Source organism: Amblyraja radiata, chromosome 4 (assembly GCF_010909765.2).
Source record: "Amblyraja radiata isolate CabotCenter1 chromosome 4, sAmbRad1.1.pri, whole genome shotgun sequence".
In the NCBI taxonomy this organism is placed as follows: domain Eukaryota; kingdom Metazoa; phylum Chordata; class Chondrichthyes; order Rajiformes; family Rajidae; genus Amblyraja; species Amblyraja radiata.
Window position 1 is genome coordinate 24,526,041 of NC_045959.1, and position 26,172 is coordinate 24,552,212.

Consider the following 26,172-nt stretch of genomic DNA (forward strand, 5'->3'; position numbering starts at 1 on the left):
AGTTTGGTAATAACAATAATAAAGGAAACAGAATTACAGCCTTTTAAAACTTAAGGTGCTTCTGGATACCTTATTTAATTCCCGTGACAAAGCTCTGGCATTGTAAATAGTAAAACTGCCATCCTCCAGGATAGCTGCAATGTAATGTCCATTTGGACTGACTGCTGCCGTGCTGATTCCATTATCAAGGCTTCCAATGTCAAAAAGGAGCTTGCAAGTCTGGATGTTGATAAATCTCATGATGCCATCTTGGCTCAGGGCTCCAACAACCTGCAACATTGGTCAAACAAATCATTTGCAGCAACAACAACAAAAATCAAGCAGTGATAATGCATCAAAAAATACAGAACACACCAATAATGAAATAATCCCATTTTGTGGTCAATTAACTACTCACTACTGGATTTGTTCTAATTAAGGACATTGATGTTGACTATAGTTAGTTTAAAAAAATATATATATGTATTATCCCGCTTGAGTAGCTTACAATCCAATGGTATGAACACTGAATTCTCGAATTTTAGATAAGCTCTAAAACTCCCCCTTCCCTATCTCCCACACCCCCCCCCCCCCTATACTTCCCTGTGCCCCACTCCAACTCGACCTATTTCCCCTTTCCCCCTTCATCTACATTTCTTCCCCTGGCGTCACAATTCGCAAATTTTCAAACCTTACATCTTGTGCCTTTTTTTTCTACCTCTGGCCTTTGTCTAACCAACTGTCTATCAAAATCTCCCCCTTGCCTATGCTCACCTACTATTTGCCATGCTTTACCCTGCCCTCATCTCTTCTAACTTTTCCCCCCCACCCCTCCCGATAATGTCTTAAGAAGGGTCGCAACCCGAAATGTCTCCAATCCAGATTTTAGATTTTCCTGATAATTATGTTCAAAATCTAGAATTCCACTCCTCAGTCAAACAGCTTTTATAATATTATCATTTTTAATCTTAATTATTCTCTTTGAAACCTCTTTCACCAGTAACCCAGATTGGTATTATTGCTCAGTTTCTATTTTTTCCAAATGTTTTCCTATATTTTTGCTCAGAGACCACCTATAGTTATTGAACAAAGCATCTAGATCCTGATCACCTTTAGGTGATGCTCTCAATTGCCACTTTTTGTAAAGGAACAGCCCATTCATTCATTGCTCATCACTTAGTTCTCGCACAATAGCAAACAACTCCATTAGGTCTTTCTCTGCAACACTCCTTGGATTTTACATCCCTTTTCTAATTCAGGCAGTAAAATCTTAATGTGGTATCCTCAACAGAACAGAATTGGACATGAATTTACACACTCCCACCCCTCCCCACATCAAATCTTCCATCAACTGGTAGTTTACCTGGCTCGATCCGCCATCAAAACTGTCAGGGAGAAATTCAAGATGGCGAATTGTTCGCACCTTTGGTGGCATCTGGATTATCCGCTGCAGCTGCCTGGCATTTAGGCACCAGAGGTGAAGAAAATTTGATTTCCCTCCTGCTATTAAAGCTCGACCATCCCTGCAAGCAGTAACATTTTGATATAAATGTATGCTTTGTGAATTGATCACAGGGCTCAGACTGCACCAGTGTGGAAGGCAGGGGAAGATGGTACAGCAATCATATTTACTGCATGGGAAGTGCAAGTTTTCTCTCGCAGCTCATAGGATAGAATTGCAGAATAAGGTGGTCTCAGGTTTGATCCCAGTTTTACATCATTAATTGATCAACATCAGGTTGCCTGCAATAGCTCTCTGTTCAGCCTCAGCTTTTAGACTGAGGGTAGTGATTTAAATAACTAACCAGTATGTCTTGGAAATGCATATGTGAAGATGGTGAATATGAATTGAAAATAGATTTAGATCATGGACAGGTACGGTGAATCATCAACGTTCCACTATCCAGGGCCCTGATCTATTTCAATGTTTGGATCCTACTACAAAATTAAATATCTCTGAAATAAAAAGCTTATATTACAGTGACAGTGAAACTACCAGACTGTTGTAAAATCCACCTAGTTCTTCACGGAGAAAATTTGCCATCTTTACCTGGTCTAAATGTGAATCGCCATCACTAATATGGTTTGCTTTTATATGATAAAGAAAATCATTAAAGAGGTTATTAGGAAGGGATTATAAATGCCAGTATTACCAGCATGCTGTTCTGCAATGGTGATTACTCAGATGAAGTATTCAAGGACATCATGTCGAACTATTCGCCAACAAGGAGTCAAATGTTTTTTTAAAATAAACTAAAGCTTATTAAAATATTTTATTAACTTGAAAATGCCAAGTCCATTTCTCCTTCTCTGTATTCCTGACTCACTATTCCCACTCATTTTTTAAAAAACAAATCTATTTCAAAAGAGGTTAACTAGTTGAGCTTTCAGCCATTGGTGAATAATAGTGTTTGATATAGTACAGCATTTTTCGATTTAGTAAGAGAACTATAATAAAATGTACTTAATTTAATGTGATTTGTCTTAAATTACAATAGCCAAGAGGCAAACTGAATGCAGCTTCCTCCAGGACAGAGAAATCGCTACGGCTACAGCACTTAAACAAGGTGAGTAACTGAAGGGCATGGGTTTAAAGTATTTGCAAAATAATCAGAATGAAAGAGAACATATGCAGTGATTTGAGATCTGGAATGCAGTGCCTAAAAGAGTAGTGGGAAGCATATTTCAATGGGAAGTTTCAGAAGAGAATTGGATAAATAATTAGACAGAAGAAAAAATATGAGCAATGGAAAAAGAACAGGGGAATGGTATTAATTGCTAGCACACGCATTATGGGACCAACAGCCAATCTATGCTGAAGTATACACTAGGATGGAATTAAAAATATTCCATAAAGTAATCTAATTAGAATTAATTTCTCAACTTAAAATAGATCTAATCAAAATCAAGTATAAATCCTACCTGGTAACAGCAAAAGATTTATAATGTATCGGGGATTCATCTGGCACTGGTAATTGGTACTTGCAATGGAGTGTATCACTTTCCCAGGCAAAGATAGAATCATCTTTAAAGCAACTAAGGATTATGTTACTCAGTGGAAGGAAATAAACCTGGATTACAAAATAAAACAAATTACAAACCATTTAGAAGGTCTGTGGTTGTGAAACTGAACCACAATGGCAAGACCACAGCACACAGAGACACACTTATACTTAATTCATTGTTTAAAAATTCATCCTGTTGTATGCACATCATGAGCAATGCAGTAATGTACTGTATTAAACAGCGAGGCTTGAAGTCACTGTAATGGAACTTCATAGGCAGAGGTCAGTACATAAGATTCCTGGTGGCGGCGCGACTCGTTGCAGCGGCTCCTACAGCCTGTCTGTCTTTTTTTATTTTTTGTCTAGTTAAATGTAGTGTTTGGTGTTTTTTAAATACTGGTTTTAAATGTGTATATGTGGGGGGCGGGGGGGGGGAGGGGGAAACCATTTAAAATCTCTTCCCTGTCCGGGAGGCCCGACCTTTTCCCTGTCGGGTCTCCGTTGTCGTTGGGGCCTAGCACCGTGGAGCGGCCTCCAACCTGAACGACCCGGGGGCTCGGGAGACTGCGCTGCGGACTACTCACCATCGTGGGGCTGGCCGGCCTCGGAACGTGGGGAGCGGTGGTGACTCGCTGCTGCGACTCGACTCCTGGGGCTCGGAGGCTCCAGCAACGCAGCCGCAGGTCCGGTGGACTGGGACATCAGGAGCTCACGGGTCCGGGGGGAGAGAGAGACCGCTTCCCGGAGCTCCCGCAACGCGACTTCTCCAGCCCGTGTCGCGGGGTTGGAACGACCCGGAGCGGGGACGTACATCGCCCAGCACGGCTTCATGGCCGTGGGACATTCCAGCGCCCGCCGGGGGCTCCAACTTCGAGACTTCTAGACCGGGAGCGGGGCCGTAAATCGCCCGGCACGGCCTAAAATGGCCGTGGGACTTATCATCGCCCGCCTGGGGCTTGGACATCGGGAGAGACATGGAGAACAGGGGAGAGAAAAGACTTTGCCTTCCATCACAGTGGGTTCACTGTGATGGATGTTTGTGTGAACTTAATTGTGTGTATGTCTGTAGGACATTGTTTTTGTTTGTATGGCTGTGGAAACAAAATTTTGTTTGAGTCTCACTGGGGCTCAAATGACAATAAATTTGTATTGTATTGTATAAGAGGAATCATCAGATCTTTAATCCTCTATCTGGAATTATACTTCATAGCACAGTAATTTAATGGTAAAGCACAACAGAGTTCAAGTTATTCTATTCTTGGATGTAATCAAAAGAACTACGATACCTCTGGCAGTCATCTGCAACGTGTTTCAGTAAAGTATTGTTAGTTCATAGGTGTCTGCGGATATACATTGCATTCAGAAAGTATTCAGGCCCCTTCACTTTTTCCACATTTTGTTACGTTACAACCTTATTTTAAAATGGATTACATTTTTTTTAGTCATCAATTTACACACAATACCCCAGAATCAAGAAGCGAAAACAGGTGTTTCGAAATTCTTGCAAAGTAATTAAAAATAAACTAGGCTAAGTGGGACCCGCGAAAGCGAAAGCGGAATCCCCCAACGTAACCCATTCCCCAATGCAATATTCCACCACTCACCCATACTCACTCAACTGCGGAGGTGTAGCTCATTTCCCCTCACCCCCGAGCACTCCCTCCCCCTCCTCTTCATGTGTGGGAGGGGAGGAGGGGAGGGAGTGAGGGAAGTGGGGCATGGGGTGGGAGGGGAGGGGGGTGTGTGTGGGCGGGGAGGTGTAGATGGGGGGGAAGAGGGCGGTGTGGGGGGGGAAGGGGGGTGTGGAGTGAGGGGTGTGTGGCGGGGGGAGGTGTGTATGTGGGTGGGAGGGGTGTGGAAAGGGGGTGAAGGGATGTGGGAGGGGGCAGGGGGGTGTGTGGGGGACAGTGTATGTGTGGGAGGAGGGTGTGTGGGCGGGGGGTTGTGAAGGGGAGGGGTGTGTCGGGCAGGGGGGGTTGTGGAGAAAGGGTGTGTAGGCGGGGGAGGTGTGTGTGGGGGCGGTGGGATTGTGGGAGCGGGGGGGTTGCGGGGGCGGGGGGTATGGGGTGTGGGGGCAGGGGGCATTGTGGGAGGGGAGGGGTATGGGGCGTGGGGGGGTTGTGGGGGGAAGGTGGTGTGTGGGCGGAGGGGGGGGAATTGTGGGGAGGGTGTGTGGTGGAGGGTGTGTGTGGGCGGGGGGATGTGGTGGCAGGAGGGGCTTGTGGAGGAGAGGTGTGTGCGCTGGGGGGGTTGTGGGGGAGAGAGTTGTGTGAGCAAGGGGGATGTGTGGGCGGGGCAGGGTTTGTGGGGGAAGGGGGTGTGTGGGCAGGGGGGCGGTTGTGGGGGGAGAGGGGTGTGTGGGCGGGGGGTGGAGGGGGGAGTGAGCTCGGAGAAAAGACGGGGGAAGAGCCATGGGGGAGAGGGGAGTATCACGGGGGAGGGGGGCAGTAGCCAGCGAGGGGGACCAGAGGGGAAGGGGCTGGAGCTGGCGGTGCAATGGGGACTCACAGCGGGCGCTGGTCGTTCTCCTCCGACTAGATCAGAGTCTCCGCTTTCCGTTTGGCGACATCGGCGACATCTCCGACTCTGAGCTGGGCTGGGTCTCCGACGCTGGGCTGGGCTGGGCTGGTTTAGGCTGGGCTGGTTTAGGCTGGGCTGGTTCGGGCTGGGCTGGGCTGCTTCGGGTCGCTTCAGGTCCCTCCAAAAATTGTGTCCAGTTGGAGACCTCTGCCGGCCATCCTCAACTCCAGTAAAGACACGAAGGCGCAGGAAGGGACGAACATCCCGGGGAGTGATGTCGCGTACCGTTTTGGCGCAAATAGAAAGGCCGCGCAAACCAGAAGATAAAAAGAACAGAGTTTTGTTTTGCATAGATAAATGAAATATCACATTTACCTAAGTATTCAGACCCTTTGCTGTGACACTCATTTCTGACAATTAAATGCCGACCATTCTACATGCCAAGGGAATTCACAGCCATCAACATAACAGCTGTGTACATTCCACCCAGTGCGAACACAAAGGACGCACTGTCTACATTGTATCAGTCTATCAGCTCAATGCAGAACTCTAACCCGGACTCTGTCTACATAATCGCTGGCGATTTTAATCAGGCCAAACTGAAGACAATACTACCACATTATTACAAACATGTGAACTTTGCAACCAGGGGAAATAACCAGGGGAAGTCCAGAACAAGGGGTCACAGTTTAAGGATAAAGGGGAAATCTTTTAGGATCGAGATGAGGAAAACTTTTTTCACACAGAGAGTGGTGAATCTGTGGAATTCTCTCCCGCAGAAGGTAGTTGAGGCCAGTTCATTGGCTATATTTAAGAGGGAGTTAGATGTGGCCCTTGTGGCTAAAGGGATCAGGGGGTATGGAGAGAAGGCAGGTACAGGATACTGAGTTGGATGATCAGCCATGATCATATTGAATGGCGGTGCAGGCTCGAAGGGCCGAATGGCCTACTCCTGCACCTATTTTCTATGTTTATATGTTTCTATAACATACTCGACCAAGTCTACACCAACATCAGACAGGCATTCAGAGCTGCTCCCCACCCCCACCTGGGGAACTCAGACCACCTCTCTGTTATGCTAATTCCAGCTTACAGATCTCTATTGACCAGGAACAAGCCGTCTGTGAAGCAGATCAGAGCATGGCCAGAGGGAGCCACCTCAGCTCTCAAAGACTGTTTCGACTGCACAGATTGGACCGTTTTTAGGGAGGCTGCCACTACCAACCATCATGTCAACTTGAAGGAATACACTGAATCTGTGACTGGATATATATTCAAATGCATGGAAGATGTGACCGTCATCAAAAACATCACCACGAGGGCCAACAACAAACCCTGGTTCACCAGGGCGGTACGTGAGCTCCTGAGAGCACGGAATGCTGCTTTCAAGTCCGGGGACAAAGACGCCCTTAGTACTGCTAGGGCCAACTTGAACCGGGGCATGAGAACAGCCAAGCGTGTCTATGGACAGAAAATTCAAGCACACTTCACAGACACTAAGGACCCCAAGCGCCTTGGCAAGGCATCCAGTCTGTCACCGGCTACAGGCCAACACCCCCACCGTGCGAGGACAACACAGACTTCCTCAACACACTTAACACCTTCTTCAACTGGTTTGAGGAAGACAACACCACCACACCAACAAAAGCCCCTCCCTGCCCAGACCATGAAACACTTCACCTGGACCCAGCTGATGTGCGGAGGACCCTACTCAAGGTGAACCCCAGAAAAGCTGCAGGTCCTGACAACATACGGCGTGCTCAGACTGTGCTGACCAACTCACAGATGTTCTCACGGACATCTACAACACCTCTGAGCCAAGCCATCATACCAGCATGCTTCAAAGCCACCATCATACCGCTACCCAAGAAATCCCCAGCCTCAACACTGAACGACTACCGGCCCATAGCACTCACGTCCATCATGATGAAGTGCTTTGAAAGGTTGGTCAAGGCCCACATAACATCCAGTCTCCCCTCTACACTTGACCCATTCCAGTTTGCATACCGTCCCAACCGTTCCACTGATGATGCCATAGCAACAGCACTCCACCTAAGCCTGGCTCATCTGGAAAACAATAACAGTTACGTGCGGATACTGTTCATCGACTTCAGCTCCGCCTTCAACACAGTCATCCCCCAACACCTGGTGAATAAACTCGGCGAAATAGGCATCAGCACCCCACTATGCAACTGGTTACTGGACTTCCTCACCGACAGACCACAGACAGTAAGAGTTGGCAAAAACTCATCAGAGACCACCATCATGAACACCGGGGTCCCACAGGGATGTGTGCTGAGCCCTCTGTTGTTCACGCTGATGACACATGACTGTTGTGCCAAACACAATTCGAACCACATCATCAAGTTCGCAGATGACACAACAGTGGTGGGCCTCATCAGCCACGATGACGACTCAGCCTACAGAGAGGAGGTACAACAACTCATCAACTGGTGTGACATCAATAACCTTCAACTCAATGTCAATAAAACAAAAGAAATAACTGTGGACTTCAGGAAGAAACAGATAGCACACACCCCACTCACCATAAATGGCAGTGCAGTGGAGTCTGTGAAAAGCACCAAGTTCCTGGGAGTGCACATCACAGATGATCAGACATGGTCCACCAACACCATCTCCCTAGCCAAGAAAGCACAGCAACGCCTCCACTTCCTTCGACGGATGAGGAGAGCCGACCTCCCCCCTTCTGCCCTCACCACTTTTTACAGGGGTGCCATTGAGAGTATTCTTACCAGCAGTCTCTCAGTCTGGTATGGCAGTTGCTCTGCTGCTGACCAGAAGGCCCTACAGAGAGTGGTGAGGACAGCGGAGAAGATCACTAGATCACCCCAACCAGCAATCCAGGACTTATACCCATCTCGCTGTCGCAAGAGAGCAACCAATATCATCAAAGACACCACCCACCCAGCACACAAACTGTTCACCCTCCTACCATCCAGCAAGCGCTACCGCAGCATGCGGAGCAAAACCATCAGATTCAAAAACAGCTTTTTCACTCAGGCCATCAGACTACTCAACACACTCAAGAAAATTCCATGAACATTACACAAACAAATTAACTTTAACTCAATGTCTGCAGGATGCTATTTGCACTTTTCTATATTGCACCTTATATTATTGCACCTTAATAACATACTTCAAAATGTTACTACACTCTGGCACACTGTGAATATTTTATATAATGTATATGTCCATTGTCTATCTTTATTGGTATATTGTCTGTCTGTGTTATAAATATTACTTGCACATTGGAGTATGGGGAAACGCAATTTCAATCCTCTGTGTAACTACTTGTTGCATTATTTGAATTGACAATAAAGTTTACTTTGAACTTTGAAATTGAGACAGGACTGTGTCAAGACACAGATCTGGGGAAGGGTATCAAACAATTTCTGCAGCATTGCAGGTCCCAAAGAGCACAGTGGCCTCTGTCATTCTTAAATGGAAGAACTTTGGAACCACCAGGACTCTTCATAGAGCTGTACACCAGGCCAAACTGGGCAATCGGGGGGGAAAGGCCTTGGTCAGGGAGGTGACCAAGAACCCGATGGTCACTCTGACAGAGCTCCAGAGTTCCTCTGTAGAGATAGGAGAACCTTTCAGAAGGACAACTATATATACAACACTCTACCAATCAGGTCTTTATGGTAGAGTGGCCAGACGGAAGCCACTCCTCAGTAAAAGGCACATGACAGCCCGCTTGGAGTTTGCCAAAAGGCATGAGAAACAAGATTCTCTGGTCTGATGAAACCAAGATTGAACTCTTTGGCCTGAATGCCAAGCGACACATCTGGAGGAAACCAGGCACCACTCATATGGTATGTTGCCAATACTATACCTATGGTGAAGCATGGTGGTGGTAGCATCATGCTGTGGGGATGTTTTTTAGCAGCAGGAACTGGGAGACTAGTCAGGGTCGAGGGAACGACGAAAGGAGCAAAGTACAGAGAGATCCTGGATGAAAGCCTGCTCCACTGCGTTCTGGACCTCAGACTGGGGAGGAGGTTCACACAACGACCATAAGCACACGGCCAAGACAACGCAGGAGTGGCTTCTTGACAAGTCTGTGAATGTCCTTGAGTGGTCCAGCCAGAGCCCGTACTTGAACCCAATCGAACATCGCTGGAGGGACTTAAAAATAGCTGTGCATCGACACTCCCCATCCAACCTGACAGAGCTTGAGAGGATCTGCAGAAAATACCAAAATACAGGTGTGCCAAGCTTGTAGCGTCACACCCAAGAAGACTTGAGGCTGTAAGCGCTGCCAAAGGTGCCTCAACAAAGAACTGAGTAATGGGTCTGAATACTTATGTAAATATGATATTTCAGTTATTTATTTATAATTATTTTGCAAAAATTTCTAAACACCTGTTTTCGCTTTTTTATTATGGGGTATTGTGTGTAGATTGATGATTTTAAAAAAAAGATCCATTTTAGAATAAGGCTGTAACGTAACAAAATGTGGAAAAAGTGAAGGGGTCTGAATACTTTCTGAATTCACTGTACGTGACAGTTTTCCTTTTCTACTCTGTGGAATCACAAGCAAACCCAGAGGAGTAAATGGAGAAACAAGCAAAATCATGCAAGATTGTTTCCATCTCTGGAAGATTGAACAACAAAAATGTAGATGCTGATAACGAATTACCTTGCCATTGACTCAATTGAAAGATGCAAGAATAATTCGGACATGTGTTACGTAATGAAATCAATAAACGCATTCTTGTGATGGATGCATCTGAAGTAAATTCACCCCACTTAAGATGGAATGGTGAAAAAATAGATTTTGCACTACACTGAATTTTAAAAGTTAGTTTGAATGGAAAGTGGTACATAGGTATCCAATTGCACTCCAACACAATCATGCACGCTATCTCACCTCTGTTCTGTGTACTAACCACGGAATGCACTGCAATAATTCACTTAAGATTGTTCACAGTTCCTAGGAAAGTTCTTGAATTCCATGCATAATGAATTAGTGTATGCAAGTGAGAAATATAAATGTCATTAAACTTGTTTCGATGAATGCCACTCCCTAAAATATTCTAATGATATTAATCTACTATACTTCATACTAAACTCCTGTACTAACCCTTTGAATGCCAACGGACAAGTTTACATTTAGTTTCCTCTTTCGCTGGAATGTGTCCAGGTCCCAGAGTTGAGCTGTATCCACTGAAGTAGTGATAGCATGTCTTCCAGATACATCAACTGAAATGGATGAAACGGTTGATTCGTGTCCCTTCATCCAGCTCACCAGCTCTTTAGTTTCTGCCGGAAGCAAAACAAAAATGTGTTGTGTGAGGTGTTCCTTGTACACTATTCAAAAGTCCTGCACCATTATACATTTAGAGTAAAACTACTGGAGTTAATAGTTATCATTTATTTATATAACTTGAACATTCACTGGCACATCTGGTCAACTTGCTATTTTCATGGGAGATATCAAATTGTAAATAGAAGCATGCACAGATGATAGCTCAATGCAGCAACAGTTTACAGAGCACTAATTATCAGTTGGTAAGAGGAAACAAGAGGTACTCATGCTACTACTGGGAAATGCTAGTGAACAAGAAAACAAATTGTAGTGTGCATGATTGTAAATTATTGTGCCACAATTTTATCACACAGCATTTAATTTCCATATTTCCCATCATTTTTGGTCCCCTATATAATTCTACTGAGAAAGAGGAACAACGGAAATGCAAAGAAAGTAAACTATGTTTTTGTCCATGCGTCCCCTGCCCCTCTCCACCCCTTAGATTATTATCTTTCATCGTAAGAAGTTTTCATTCACGCGGATACAATTTCAGGCTTGGGAAGTGTATTCTGTAACCTCAACCACGTATCCATTATTTATGTGCAAGCCTCAAAAGTGAATGATGAAACCCATGCAGGAAGAATCCCAGCTGAGCCTTGCTTACATGCACTTCCCCCTCATGATAAATCATTAATGTTTTTCACCATCGCCGTCTGAGATTTAACTAACTAAGATCAGACCAGAATCCGTTTGGCCTCTGTCGCTCATTATACAATGCGCAATACAATGCAAAAAGGCTTTTTAAACTTTGAATTATATGTTTTATTTATATATTTATCAAATTACCCGACCTGAATATTTCATTCAGCTCATCCAATATTTGCATCTTTACTACTTTTATTTAATAACTGAACAGAACCTCCCCTGTTATTTGCTGGTTGTAGACATTATGGTACCTGTGTCGAAACATTTCACAGAATAATCTGCCAGAGCGACCAAGTATTCTGTCTTCCTTCGGAGGTTGAAAGCCAATGCTGTACATGCCTGTCCAGTTCGTTGCACCAGTTTAAAGCTAGAGGAACGATAATAAAAGAGAACCAACATTGTAAATAATCTCCTAATAAGCTCATTGACATGAATATATTGAAACAAGAATTTCTAATGACAATGATATGGAGATACTAGTTAAAGAAGTTTTAAAGATCATTTTAAACAAAGAGAAAGAAGAGATAGACAGCTGAAGGCAAAGCTGGCTGTGAAGGGACAGTTCCATTTAGGGTTGCATGAAAAAGACAGAATATACTACTATCAATGAACATTGCTTTTCTTCAAATAAAGAAAATGCTTTAAAGTAATGTACCTATTCCTACTCAGGTCAAAGACGTAGATATTGCCCTGGTGGTCACCAGCAATAAAAGCTTCGCCTGCAGTATCAAATGCAACATGAAGAAATCGAATGATCTTCGTGGGATAACCCACCACGTTATGAACAACATTTACTATGATACTGTTGAAAAACAAAAAGGCATGGATTAAGAACATTTAGTAAAGTTAAGTCATAAAATTCTATGACATTCCAATGCTGGTAATCATAGGCATAATAAGCACCTACTGGTAACCATCTGGTCAAACCTAGATTTAATTAGTATTTACTGTTTTAAAGACATTTCATTAAAGAAGCTTTATTACCATTGTAAATTTAAGATCATACTGTGGAAATCCAAAAAGAGCTTACAGAGCTACAGAAACACTCGCAACTATGTAACATTAGGAGTATTATTACGCAAATAGTTATCCAAAATACAAATCTTTTGGTCATTGTATTATTATTGGCTGCAGTGCCTTGTCGTGTTACTAACGGTTTTGAGGGCAGAATATTTTTTCCACTGGCTGCCGATCTAATTTATGGAAGTTCATCATTAAAGAAACAAAGGATCAAGTTTTAGAACAGTTCCAGAAGAATAATCATGCATGGGAACTGTGTAATTTAACAGAAATACAAGGATAAAACCCAGATATAATTTGAACATGGATAAAACAGCTACAGATGCAGAATATGTATTCCATCTAAAGAGCCATCAGTGGCAAGAAGGATGAATAATCTTCATTTATTCTACAATCATTCTATTCAATAACTGCTTTGCTCTTGAAAAATTGATTCTTGATCAAATAAATGTGCAGCAAAATACACTAATTTCGTCTGCATTCCTTGCTCAGAGATTGGTGACATGCATCACTCATGCATTCAAGTTGATAAGGTAAGGTATAAGTATTCCTCTCTTGGAAAATGCTAGCATTACTCATGAGTCACTGTTGTCACGTTTTCATAGCACTGTCAGCGCAGCATTATAGGGATTAACCGGAATCGTTGCATCAGAAAAGCAGCCAGCATAATTAGAGACCCACACCACCCTGGCAACACATTCATTTCACCCCTGCCATCTGGAAGAAGGTATAGGAGCCTGAAAACTGTAACGTCCAGGTTCAGGAACAGCTTCTTCCCTACAGCCATTTGGCTATTAAACACTACAACCTCAAATAAGCTCTGAACTACATAGACTATTATTGTTATTATAGCTCTATTATTGTTTTTTGTGTGTGTACGTATGTGTGCGTGTATATATATACACATACGTATGTATTTATGAGTATTCAAGATTCAAGATACATTTAATTGTCACATGTGCCAGATGGCACAGTGAAATGAAATTCCCATACAGCCATACAATAAAAATAAAGAACACAACACACTATAGAATTTGACATAAAACATCCGCACACAGCAGAATCAGTTTCCCACTGTGTGGGGAGGCACCAAAGTCAGTCTCTTCCTCCACTGTTCCTCGTGGTCAGGGCCTCCCCAAGCCCTCCGCAGTTGCAGCTACGGGCGGCCCGATGTCCAGGACCGCTCGCCGGGATGATACAAGTCCGACGTCGGGGCTGCGGGACGTCCTCAGCGGCGTGGACACCAGAGTCGGCCCCCTCCTACTGGAGACGGCGGCTTCCAAAGTCCGCAGGCCGCGCCGGGTGGAGACTGCTGCTGTAGACCCTCTGCAAGGCGCCCCAGGACTCCACGATGTTGTTCAGCGCCGCCCGCGTTGGAAGCTCTCCGCACCAGAGCTCCACGATGTTGGAGCAACGGCCCAGCGCTCCGGAGCTCCAAACGGCGACCCAGGTAGGCATCGCCCGCTCCGCGGTGACTCCAGCGCTGCGCCGCCGCTGTAGCAGCCCCGGTCCGGTTCCCAGTCCCCGGCAGGAAAGGCCGCTCCGTTCCAGCTGGTAGGCCGCGAGGTGGGAGGCGAGGACGCGACTCGGAGAAATAGTCGCGTCCCCGCCAGGAAGAGACTGGGAGACGGTTTCCCCCTTACCCTGCCCATCTCCCCCACATAGAAAAGTAAAAGTTCCCCCCCAAAACAGACTTTGGATTAACTGAAAATTAAAAAAAAGATAGAAATGACAGACAGGCTGTAGGCAGAGGCTGCTGCCAGTGCAGCGCCCCTGCCATATATATATGTACATACACACACAGTTTTTTCCCCTCTCTCATTTATTATATTGTTTACAGTATACTATGTATACATATTCTGTTGTGCCGCTGCAAGTGATGGACCTGTCCCACTTAGGCGACTACAGGAGACTATGCGGTCGCCACATGTTCGCGAGTGGTTGCCGGGGTCGTCTTCATGGTCGTGAGTAGTTCCCGCATTCTCGGAAATAGTCGCGGCTTAATTCTGGTCGCCGCTAATTTTTTAACATGTTGAAAAATTAGCGACGACCAGAATGATGCCGCCATGGAGAGTAGCGAGAATTCTCGTGCCGTGGGTGCAGTGGTAGTAGGTCGCCAGGAAGTCATAGGTTGTCGACAGTGAATGTCATTGGCTCATTGGGAAAAAAAACATGAACAGTAGATCTCAGAACCAAGGATAATCGACTGGTAACGTTAATGACCGCCCAGCTTCACAGCTGTGTATCTCTGGCTTCTTCAAAGTTGTCTCCACTCCTTTTCCCCACCCTATCTCCCCTTTCCTCCCGCCGCTCTTTTAAAGGACTTATGTGACCCTTCCCGTACACTGTGCTTTCACCGTTTTAATTGCAGCGCAAACCTTCCTGTTCATCATGGTGTGTCTATATCACATTGGCTTTGCACCATGTGAATTTCACTCAGACAGCGCTCCCCCCACTTGCCCTGTCCCCTGCCTGCATAATTGGCTGGTGAAGGAAGCGATGTGTGTGTTCCACTCTAACAGTCGCCATTCCAGTCACCGGCTTTTCAGTGACCTGCTATGACTTGACAGTCGCCTGAAAAATCGCCTAAGTGGGACAGGCCCATAAGAATTTCATTTTTCTATCTGGGACATATGACAATAAAACACTCTTGACTCTAATATGGTTGGTGAAGTTGTCCCAAATTAAAATAAAGTTTCAAGAGCAACAAAAGTCTAAAATAATTCCAGTCCTTGAACACTGACATCACAGTGGATGAAGGGTCTCGACTCAGAAAATCGACTATCCATTTCCCTTTGTAGATGCTGCCGGATCCAGTTTATCTCCTTCTTTTACTGCAGTCCAGCATCTGCAGACTTGTGTACTTCCAATTGCTGGATTGGCCAGGCCAAGAACAATATGACTTGCATTTCTATAACATTTTTCACAAACACAGGGCATCCCAAACCAAATTACACCATGTGGTGCTCTTCAGAGGTATATTACCTCAAACGATCATGGGATGATCTCTGAAGAGGACATGGTAAGGGAGACTAAATGACCCATGGAATACCAAGATGAGGAAATTATAAATAATCTCAGAAAACTTCAGTTTGCAGAGGGGATACAAAGAAAAGATAATTCCCTAAATACTATGGGGAGAAGAGAGAAATGATCGCTAGACATTCTGGGGAGGAGAGGGTATGATCCTTATAGATCCTTAAAGAAACAGAGTAAATGATAGAGTCCTATGGAACTTTGACAAACAGATGGACAAGCAAATAGATCCTGAATGTGGCAAGAAAGGTGGAAAAGAAAGCATATGTCTTTAGTGACATGACGAAAAGCTGAACATCTCAGGCTTTAGAAAACATCAGGTAGGCAACACTGGACGGAGTACTGTGTCCGTTCTGATTCCAACACTATAGGAAATGATTGTCCTGCTGAGGAGATTCGCCTGGTTGTTGGCTAGAATGAAGCATTCATTTGTCATGAGAAATTGAATAGACTGGGTCTGTTTTCTGTAAAGTAAAAGGGACAGATTAACCTTGTAGAGGTGTACCAAATTATTGACGACAGATAGTAAGAATCTTTTTTCCCCTGGTGAGGGTGCTGAAGGCAAGCTGATTAGTGATTCTTTCCCCCAGAGAGTGGTGGGAGCCTGGTTACACACTGCCTGAGAGGGTGGTAGAGGCAGAGACTCTGACAACATTCAGTTAAAACCTAATCATGCATTTGAATCGCCAAGGCAAGGAAGGCTACGGACCAAATGCAGGTGAGTGGGGTTAGGCGGAAGGGCCTGTTTCTATGGTAGATAGTGTCAGATCCTCGCCTTGATCCGAATATAATAAACACACTTCAAGGAGCCGGCATACAGCATGGTGACGGTGGGTGGAAGGGCCTGTTTCCATGCTGCACGACCCTGCGATTCTTGAGCTGGAGGGGTGGGTAGGGTGGGTAGGATGGTCCCCCCCCCCCTCCACCCTCCACCCCACCAGTGTCTCCCCAGGCGAGGGCCCAGAGCCCAGCTTTACCCGTCGCCAGCCGAGGAACCGGGCTTGCGGTGCCAGATCTTGCCGCGTTCTTTCTGTCCAAGCTCCGTGGCCCGCTGCATCCTACCGGCCGCCAAATTCAAACCCCGCTGCTTCCCGCCTCCGCCGTTTTAATCGAAGCAACGCGGAAACAGCAGCGTCCTGGAAACAGGACAAACTTCAGCCCCTGGCGACGCCGCTTCCCAGGGATGCGCATGCGCGGCGACGCAAAGCTTGCTGGGGAGTGTAGTTTCCTTAGGTACACAAACATGCTGGAGAAACTCAGCGGGTGCAGCAGCATCTATGGAGCGAAGGAAATAGGCAACGTTTCGGGCCGAAACCCTTCTTCAGACTGATGGGGGGTGGGGGGGAGAAGGAAGGAAAAAGGGAGGAGGAGCAGCCCGAGGGCGGGGGGATGGGAGGAGACAGCTCGAGGGTTAATGAAGGGGAGGAGACAGCAAGGGCTAGCAAAATTGGGAGAATTCAATGTTCATGCCATCCGGACGCAAGCAACCCAGGCGGAATATGAGGTGCTGTTCCTCTAATTTCCGGTGTTGCTCACTCTGGCAATGGAGGAGACCCAGGACAGAGAGGTCGGATTGGGAATGGGAGGGGGAGTTGAAGTGCTGAGCCACCGGGAGTTCAGGTAGGTTATTGCAGACTGAGCGGAGGTGTTCGGCGAAATGATCGCCCAACCTCCGCTTAGTCTCACCGATGTAAATCAGCTGACATCTAGAGCAGCGGATGCAGTAGATGAGGTTGGAGGAGATACAGGTGAACCTTTGTCGCACCTGGAGCGACTGCTTGGGTCCTTGAATGGAGTCGAGGGGGGAGGTGAAGGGACAGGTGTTGCATTTCTTGCGGTTGCAACGGAAAGTGCCCGGGGAGGGGGTGGTACGGGAGGGAAGGGAAGAATTGACAAGGGAGTTGCGGAGGGAGCGGTCTTTGCGGAAGGCAGACATGGGGGGAGATGGGAAGATGTGGCAAGTGGTGGGGTCACGTTGGAGGTGGTGGAAATGGCGGAGGAACTCAGCGGGTGCAGCAGCATCTATGGAGCGAAGAAAATAGTTAACGTTTCGGGCCGAAACCCTTTCTTCAGACGTTTTGGCCCGAAACGTTACCTATCTCCTTCGCTCCATAGATGCTGCTGCACCCGCTGAGTTTCTTCAGCATTTTTGTGTACCTTCGATTTTCCAGCATCTGCAGTTCCTTCTTAAACACAGTGTAGTTTCTTTGTTCCCTCCAACTCTACAATTGAATCTTACTTACAAAATAGAGGGGTTGCACGTAAGGTAATCAGGTCAAAGGCCGTGACGCACGGACCAGCTCAATCCATGTGGAGGACATGGCAGCTTCCGGCATATACTGTTAATACACGAAACGCGTACTTTCTTACCCGTTAAAAACCGCTGAAAAGGTTTTTTTTTGCGCTGTAAATAATTGTGGAAATCGGGATAAGCGTGAGAGACATTTATCCTACTTCAGAATTGCAAAAGTGAGGAGAAATGATGGTAGAGAGAAGCGAGAGCTGAAGGGACAACAACAGTTAAAGTGCTTGGCGAACATTGGTCGTGCAGATATCGAGATTGAAAATATTGGGAATTATCACATTTGCTCACTGCATTTCATCAACAGTAAGGCATTATTTGTGTTTTTTCTTGATTCCTTTGGTATCTAAAAAGTTTCAGAAGTGATAAATCTGGCTGTAAAATTTTTACATCGCCCATGGTTCTGAAGTGGCTTTTCACATGCAAAAAGAAAACACTTCTGAAGCTAAATTTATCATTAAAAAAAATCTCCAGACTTGTTGATTCACGTTTTTCTCTCACATCGGTTGTTTCGACAATAATCGACCAGGCACCAGGGTTGCTTTAAACGTACGTTTATTGAGCAGGAGTCTCCACACAGGTTTAACAACCTAGCAAAGAGTCAAGCTCTCTGCCCTTAATTGCAATGCTTTATATATGTTAATGCCACCGTTTAGCCCCCTCCCACATTACCCAATTAATCGACAGACCTGTACACAATGGTCATGATAACAGGCACGTACACAATGGGAGATGTTAATTAGTGGAACAACACTAGAGCTAAGACAGGGACATTTCTCAGACTTTCGGGAGCCAGCGGTTTGCATATTCTTCAGCCTTCTGAAACTCAGCCACCTCAATCAGACGAGTGCGAGGAATATCAAAGTTGCGAATATGCAGCATCAGCAGGATAATGTGTATTTCTCAGGATCACAACTTCTTGAGGCCTGCAGCCACATAGTCAGCAACTTTGGTGAGCAGACATTTTAAGTTTCAACCCAGTTCACCTGACCTCCATTTTCCCTTCACATAACCATTTTACAGTGCTGATTCAAGATTTACATTCACAGACTTACGAGTGGTGTGTGGAAAAGTAAGTTTTCTATCATTATGCTATTGAGATGTATATTTTGGCCCATTCCCTTTCAATAGGATATTGTCAATTTGCTGATGTTGATTATGTCTAATGAACAGCTAACAATTATGCCATTCCTTGGCTTGCATCTGAGTAAAATGTAATTCCAAACCCACGTATGGTTTGCGATTTTTTTTAATGATAAATTTTGCTTCAGTGGCGTTTTATTTTTGTATGTAAAAACCCACTTGAGAACCATGAGCGATTTTTAAATTTTACAGCCAGACTTATCACTTCTGAAACTTTTTAGATGACAAAGGAATCAAGAAAAAACACAAATAATGCCTTACAATTGATGAAATGCAGTGAGCAAACCCGATAATTCCCAATATTTTCAATCTCGATATCTGCACGGCCAATGTTCGCATGTTTACAGAGCACAAATTGACCATTTCGGCGGGTTTTAACGGGCCCGCTACGCTGGAAACCATGGTCAGTGCTTACCTGCAGTTCATCGCGTGTACTCCAGTTGGCGTAGCATAGCAACAGTACGGGTCACGGTTCGTGACCGACTGCCGTGCAACCTCCCTATAGAGTGTGTGTAGGAAGGAACTGCAGATGCTGGTTTACACCGCAGATGGACACAAAATGCTGGAGTAACTGCAAATAACGAATTGCTCAAGAAATTCAGAATATCATCAGTGGGAGCTTGGACTTTGGAGAGTAACAACACCAAATCGTTCTGGAATTTCATCAAGTCGAAACGGCAAGAGGTGTTTGGTGTCTCAACATTGTCTTCATCTGATGGTACCAAAGTTTGCTTTGCTAAAGACAAGGCAAACATGTTCAACGACCAATTTTGTTCAATTTTTACCAACAAAGACACAAATAATTTTCCTGATATGCCTGACTCTGAAATTCCTGACATGCCAAACATTATTATCAACAAGCAGGATGTTGAGAAGCTATTGCAAGATGTGAATCCAAATAAAGCTTTGGGTTCTGATGCCATTCCTGCGAAGATCCTGAAAGAATGTGCCTCCTCAATTGCTCCAGTGTTAACTAAGATTTTTCAGAAATTATTTAATTTTGGCTGTTTACTGGATGCTTGGCGTGATGCTAACGTAACTCCGCTTTAGAAAGGTGATAGAAGTAACCCTGGAAACTATTGACTAGTTTTGTTGACATCCATTCCATATAAAATTTTGGAACATATCCTGCATCATATCATGAATCATTTTGACCAATATCATATCTTAGTCGATGTGCAACACGGTTTCCGCAAGCGACGTTTCGGTGACACTCAATTATCTGCTCTTGTTGACGACCTTGCAAAGATTTTGGATGATGAGGACCAGGAGGACCTGATTATCATGGACTTCAGTAAGGCGTTCGATTCCATTCCCCGCCGACGTGTTTTGATGAAACTTCGCCATTTTGGGAAATAGAAACAATGCAGTGAAGTGGATTGAGTCTTTGCTTACAAACCGCCACCAACAGGTTGTGCTGGAGGGTGTTTCTTCCAACAGAGCTAAAGTTTCATCTTGGGTTCCCCAGGATACAATATTGGGACCCTTACTATTTTTGGCATATATCAATGATCTGCCTTTGAAGGTCCAATCAAAGGTTAGACTCTTTAAGGATGATTGTATTCTCTATAATAGAATACAATCCATGGAGGGACTCCAACAAGACCATGATGCTTTAGTAAAATGGGAAGGAGATTGGCAGATGTTTTTCAATTCTTCTAGTGCTTCAGTATGATAGTCACCCACAGGAGGAATCCGGTTACCATGAAGTACAAGATGGGGCACTCCACCCTGGAAGAGGTGAAACATCATCCCTATCTGTTAATGGAACTTAACAGTGATTTGAAATGGTCTACTCACATCAACCAAACAACCACCAAGGCTAACAGAATGCTGGGATTGCAGAAGATAAATATTTATTATTGCAACAACAGAACCATGTCTATAGCCTACAAGACACTGATAAGATCCAAACTTGAGTATTGCTTGAGATCCACAACACAAAACAGACGGGGACAGGTTAGAAATAATTCAAAATAGAGCTGCAAGGTTTACTGTTGGTGATTACAGCAGGGAGTCCAGTATCACTAAAATCCATGCTGATCTAGAGAGGGAAACTCTTCAAGACCGTAGGACCAAATTACGCCTGACGACCATCTATAAAGAAACGCACGGGTTTATTCCAAGCAACATCAAGAGTCATCTTCAACCTACAAATACATCAGACAACCAAAGACCAGGCAATTGAGGGTTTTCAAATACAACATCATCCAAATAAATAAAGACTGTTATAGGTATTCACTGTACCCAAAGACAATTCACAAATGGAATCATCTCCACCTTGACATTCGCACTGCACCCGTGTCAACACCTTCAAGACCAAGCTGGAAACAATCAATATTAAGACGCTGACCTCTAAGGCCCACTTTAACATTTAATTGCGACTTTGCACATGACCCTCCTAATGTATGCGACATCCAGTGATGGTGATTATACGTCAAGATACAGATACAGATACAGAAGGTCGGGCAGCTTCTGTGGAGGCAAAGGGATCATCTACATTTCGGTCGAGACTTCAAGACTGGTGCAGTGTCTCGATCCAAAGCATCAACTGTCCTTTGCCTCCGAAGATGCTGTGTGGCTCACTGAGGTCCTTCAAAAGATTGTTTTTAATTATAAAAAATATTAGTGATGGCATAATAGTCAGTGCAAGATGGTTAGGGGCAATCATGATGTGATTAAAAACTCCAACAGTCACCCCATTATACCTGTTGAATGTGGAATTAAAAAGCTGGCATTGTTAAAGGTAACCATGAAACTCCAGGACACACCTAAATTTATTTTTATTAAAAAAAAAAAAAAATATGAGTACAACATACAACATTGTTTGACTCTGTTTACATTCATGTCATTTAGTCACTACATTCAGCATTATCTATTCTATACATTGGGAGAACATGTTGCATATAGAGTACCATTACAACTCATAATCTCCTGCGATGATACAAACTTCAAGTGTTGAGAGGTTTCTACCCCAGTCTTGACCCTTCAATTCCAGTGGCAGAGGTGTCTTAGACTGCAGTCCTTCCTCACAAAGTGGTGTCTGCAGCAAGCTTCAATGTGTCCTTCAACATGTTCTACTGCAGTCTGGTATGTGCCAGTTGACAACATTCCCATACCAACATTTCATTGTACTGGAAGATCAACAAGACTCAGGCAAACAAAAGAGAATCTATCGTTAGGATGTTGATTTTCCAGCAGTCCTTGATGTTTGGCTTCATGTGCACAGTGTAAACAGTGTAAACAGCTTGTCTTCATGTGCATCCGTGGGAACAGCCCATAGAACATGGAGTCTGTTATGCAGATGCTTGGAATGAACTGTTCCAAGGACCAAGGACTCATTCATCCTTCCCCAGATCCTGACTACAGATTCTGCAATAGTTTCCTCCTCATCACAGCCATCTAAAAGACAGCAGCATGATTTGGGACTCCACAAAATGCCCTTTGAACATTAAATTATGAACACCTTTCTTTCTAGTGCCCCCATCCACCTTCTCTATCCATTCATCTTCCATCCCTCCCAACCCAGGCATGTAATTTTGCCCCCCCCCCACACCCAACCCCATCCCACTCTCCCCATTTCCTTCTACCCTCTACATTTCACTCCCCACCTTCCTTTCTTATCAGGTTCCATCATCGACACCGGTTTATCTTAAATGCTGCTCAGCTGCATCCCCCTCCCATGAAGCTACTTTTCACCTTTTTTTACCAGCTATCACCCCTCCACCATTCTTCTTCTTCTTGTGTATGGTGTGCACAGCCTAAAGTTGTAGGTCAACTTGTTCTATTTGATGGTACACAAAATTGCTGGGGAAACTCAGCGGGTGCAGCAGCATCTATGGAGCGAAGGAAATAGGCGACGTTTCGGGCCGAAACCCTTCTTCAGACTGATGGGGGGTGGGGAAAGAAAGAAGGAAAAAGGGAGGAGGAGGAGGAGCCCGAGGGCGGGCGGATGGGAGGGTGGGAGGAGACAGCTAGAGGGTGAAGGAAGGGGAGGAGACAGCACAGGCTAGCCAAATTGGGGGAATTCAATGTTGATGCCATAAGGACGCAAGGACCCCAGACGGAATATGAGGTGCTGTTCCTCCAATTTCCGCTGTTGCTCACTCTGGCAATGGAGGAGACCCAGGACAGAGAGGTCGGATTGGGAATGGGAGGGGGAGTTGAAGTGCTGAGCCACCGGGAGGTCAGGTAGGTTATTGCGGACTGAGCGGAGGTGTTCGGCGAAACGGTCGCCCATCCTACGCTTGGTCTCACCGATGTAAATCAGCTGACATCTAGAGCAGCGGATGCAGTAGATGAGGTTGGAGGAGATACAGGTGAACCTTTGTCGCACCTGGAACGACTGCTTGGGACCTTGAATGGAGTCGAGGGGGGAGGTGAAGGGACAGGTGTTGCATTTCTTGCGGTTGCAACGGAAAGTGACCGGGGAGGGGGTGGTGCGGGAGGGAAGGGAAGAATTGACGAGGGAGTTGCGGAGGGAGCGGTCTTTGCGGAGGGAGCGGTCTTGGAGGAACAGCACCTCATATTCCGTCTGGGGTCCTTGCGTCCTTATGGCATCAACATGGAGGAACAGCACCTCATATTCCGTCTGGGGTCCTTGCGTCCTTATGGCATCAACATGGAGGAACAGCACCTCATATTCCGTCTGGGGTCCTTGCGTCCTTATGGCATCAACATGGAGGAACAGCACCTCATATTCCGTCTGGGGTCCTTGCGTCCTTATGGCATCAACATGGAGGAACAGCACCTCATATTCCGTCTGGGGTCCTTGCGTCCTTATGGCATCAACATGGAGGAACAGCACCTCATATTCCGTCTGGGGTCCTTGCGTCCTTATGGCATCAACATGGAGGAACAGCACCTCATATTCCGTCTGGGGTCCTTGCGTCCTTATGGCATCAACATGGAGGAACAGCACCTCATATTCCGTCTGGGGTCCTTGCGTCCTTATGGCATCAACATGGAGGAACAGCACCTCATATTCCGTCTGGGGTCCTTGCGTCCTTATGGCATCAACATTGAATTCCCCCAATTTGGCTAGCCTGTGCTGTCTCCTCCCCTTCCTTCACCCTCTAGCTGTCTCCTCCCACCCTCCCATCCGCCCGCCCTCGGGCTCCTCCTCCTCCTCCCTTTTTCCTTCTTTCTTTCCCCACCCCCCATCAGTCTGAAGAAGGGTTTTGGCCCGAAACGTCGCCTATTTCCTTCGCTCCATAGATGCTGCTGCACCCGCTGAGTTTCCCCAGCAATTTTGTGTACCTTCGATATTCCAGCATCTGCAGTTCCCTTTTGAACACTTGTTCTATTTGATCTTTTGTTTGTGCACGTCGGATTGATTGCATTAGTCAAAACAGGGTGGACCACGTGAAGATTGCAATCTCCCACCCCTCCACCATTCTGAAGTATGGTCTCACACCACACCAAACCATTGTCTGCCCTCTTCCTTCTACAGATCCTGCTTGATTGTCAAGTTTTTCCAGCAGTCTATTTTTTGATTAAGATGTCAATGTCTGCAGTTTCTTAATTTTCCATTAAATCCTGCTACCCGGCTTGGCCTGCATGTTATGGCACTATGGTTACCTCTGGATTTACCCAAATAAGCATTCTGCACTGCACATTCGGGAGTAAATGGGACAAAGCATGCACATGAAAAAGCTACTTTCTTAACTACTAAACCAGGTTCGCTTCTTAATAAACAGACACCACACAAACTGTTCGGTAGACCAGTTCAAAACTTTACTTATTATCGGCCGATGGAAGGGAGCGAGAATTCCAGTCAAGTGACCAATACAGACACTTGACCGTCTTCCGTCCCCTTCGCTGAACAACAGAATTACATTGCATTAAATAGGGTTTTTTTTGTCCCCTTAGCACATTTCACAGACATTAGTCATGGTCAGAGGTACAGGAAAAGGTTTCCACAGAATGCATCACATCAAAGGCCTTTTGTTTACATGTTACAAGATAACATTGGCCATTTGGTTTACGACATTTTATCTTTCCACTTCCCTGTTCCTCTCTCGTCCTTCATAAACATTGGCTATTTGGATAATGCCATTTTATCTTCACAGAGATCACCCTAGCTCTTTCGCTGTTTCCTCTCTGTCATTTGGTCCCTCATAAACATAGGCCATTTGGTTTATGGCATCTTACTTCAAAGATGTGACTAGCTCTTTCTCTCTGCTTGTCCCTTGGGAGACAATGTTATGGTGTTTATTATCCCACACACTGCAACCTGAGGCAAGCCTAATTTGACACTAAATATAAGCTATAAGCTAGCCCAGAAACCTATTTAATATCTTTCTTATATTTTTGTAACTAAAATTCAGCTTCATCACACATATACAAGAAGATAGACACAAAAAGTTGAAGAAACTCTGGGTCATGCAGCATCTCTGGACAAAAGGAAGAGGTGACCGTTTTGGGTTGAGACCTTTCTTCAGTCTGAGTCTGGGAAATGGGAAACGAGAGATATAGAAGGTACATCTGACAAATGAATGAAAGATATGCAAAAAACAACGATCAAGGAAAGGTGGAGCCCACAATGGTCCATTCATGGCTACGGGGTGGGTGATAACAAGTTATACAGATAGTGAAACTCAACAGGACAGTAAAACCAGTATGATAACTAGGATGGGAGAGGGACAGAGAGAGGGGATGCAAGGGTTACTTCAAATTTAATGAAATCAATATTCATACCGCTGTGTTAAAAGCTGCCCAAGTGAAATATGAGGTGCTGTTCCTCCAATTTGCATTTGGCCTCACTCTGACAATGGAGGCCCAGGACAGAAAGGTCAGTATGGGATCCCCACAACCAACAATGGACCATTGTGGGCTCCACTTTTCCTTGATCGTTGTTTTTTGCATATTTTTCATTCATTTGTCCCATGTACCTTCTATATCTCTACTGACTCTCAGGTGCTTCGTTGTCGCCTTCTCCTAGCCAGCAGATTTACTTTACATTTTCCTTGACCTAAATCCCCTTTGATGCCTCGTTTTCACACCTCATCCTTCCTTATCTTCTGTGTCTCCCTCTCCCCTGACTCTCGGTCTGAAGAAGGGTCTCGACCCGAAACGTCACCCATTCCTTCCATCCAGAGATGCTGCCTGTCCCGCTGAGTTACTCCAGCTTTTTGTCTAACTTCGGTTTCGAGCAGCAGTTCCTTCCTTCCTTCCTCCACGCC

The 26,172-nt window shown here is 45.2% G+C and overlaps 1 protein-coding gene across 1 annotated transcript in view; it reads right to left on the bottom strand.

The window, feature by feature from the left end:
- Positions 1–16,734, bottom strand: part of tbc1d31 (TBC1 domain family member 31) — a 46,140-nt gene extending 29,406 nt beyond the window's left edge. Inside the window, exons 1-7 of the mRNA XM_033019089.1 lie at positions 16,521–16,734; positions 12,143–12,289; positions 11,739–11,854; positions 10,615–10,793; positions 2,902–3,050; positions 1,343–1,502; positions 70–270 (exon numbers count right to left, since the gene is read on the bottom strand). Of these exons, the coding sequence (XP_032874980.1) occupies positions 70–270; positions 1,343–1,502; positions 2,902–3,050; positions 10,615–10,793; positions 11,739–11,854; positions 12,143–12,289; positions 16,521–16,600 (1,032 nt within the window). The 5' untranslated portion in view covers positions 16,601–16,734. The remainder of the gene's footprint in view (positions 1–69; positions 271–1,342; positions 1,503–2,901; positions 3,051–10,614; positions 10,794–11,738; positions 11,855–12,142; positions 12,290–16,520) is intronic.
- Positions 16,735–26,172: the final 9,438 nt, after the last annotated feature.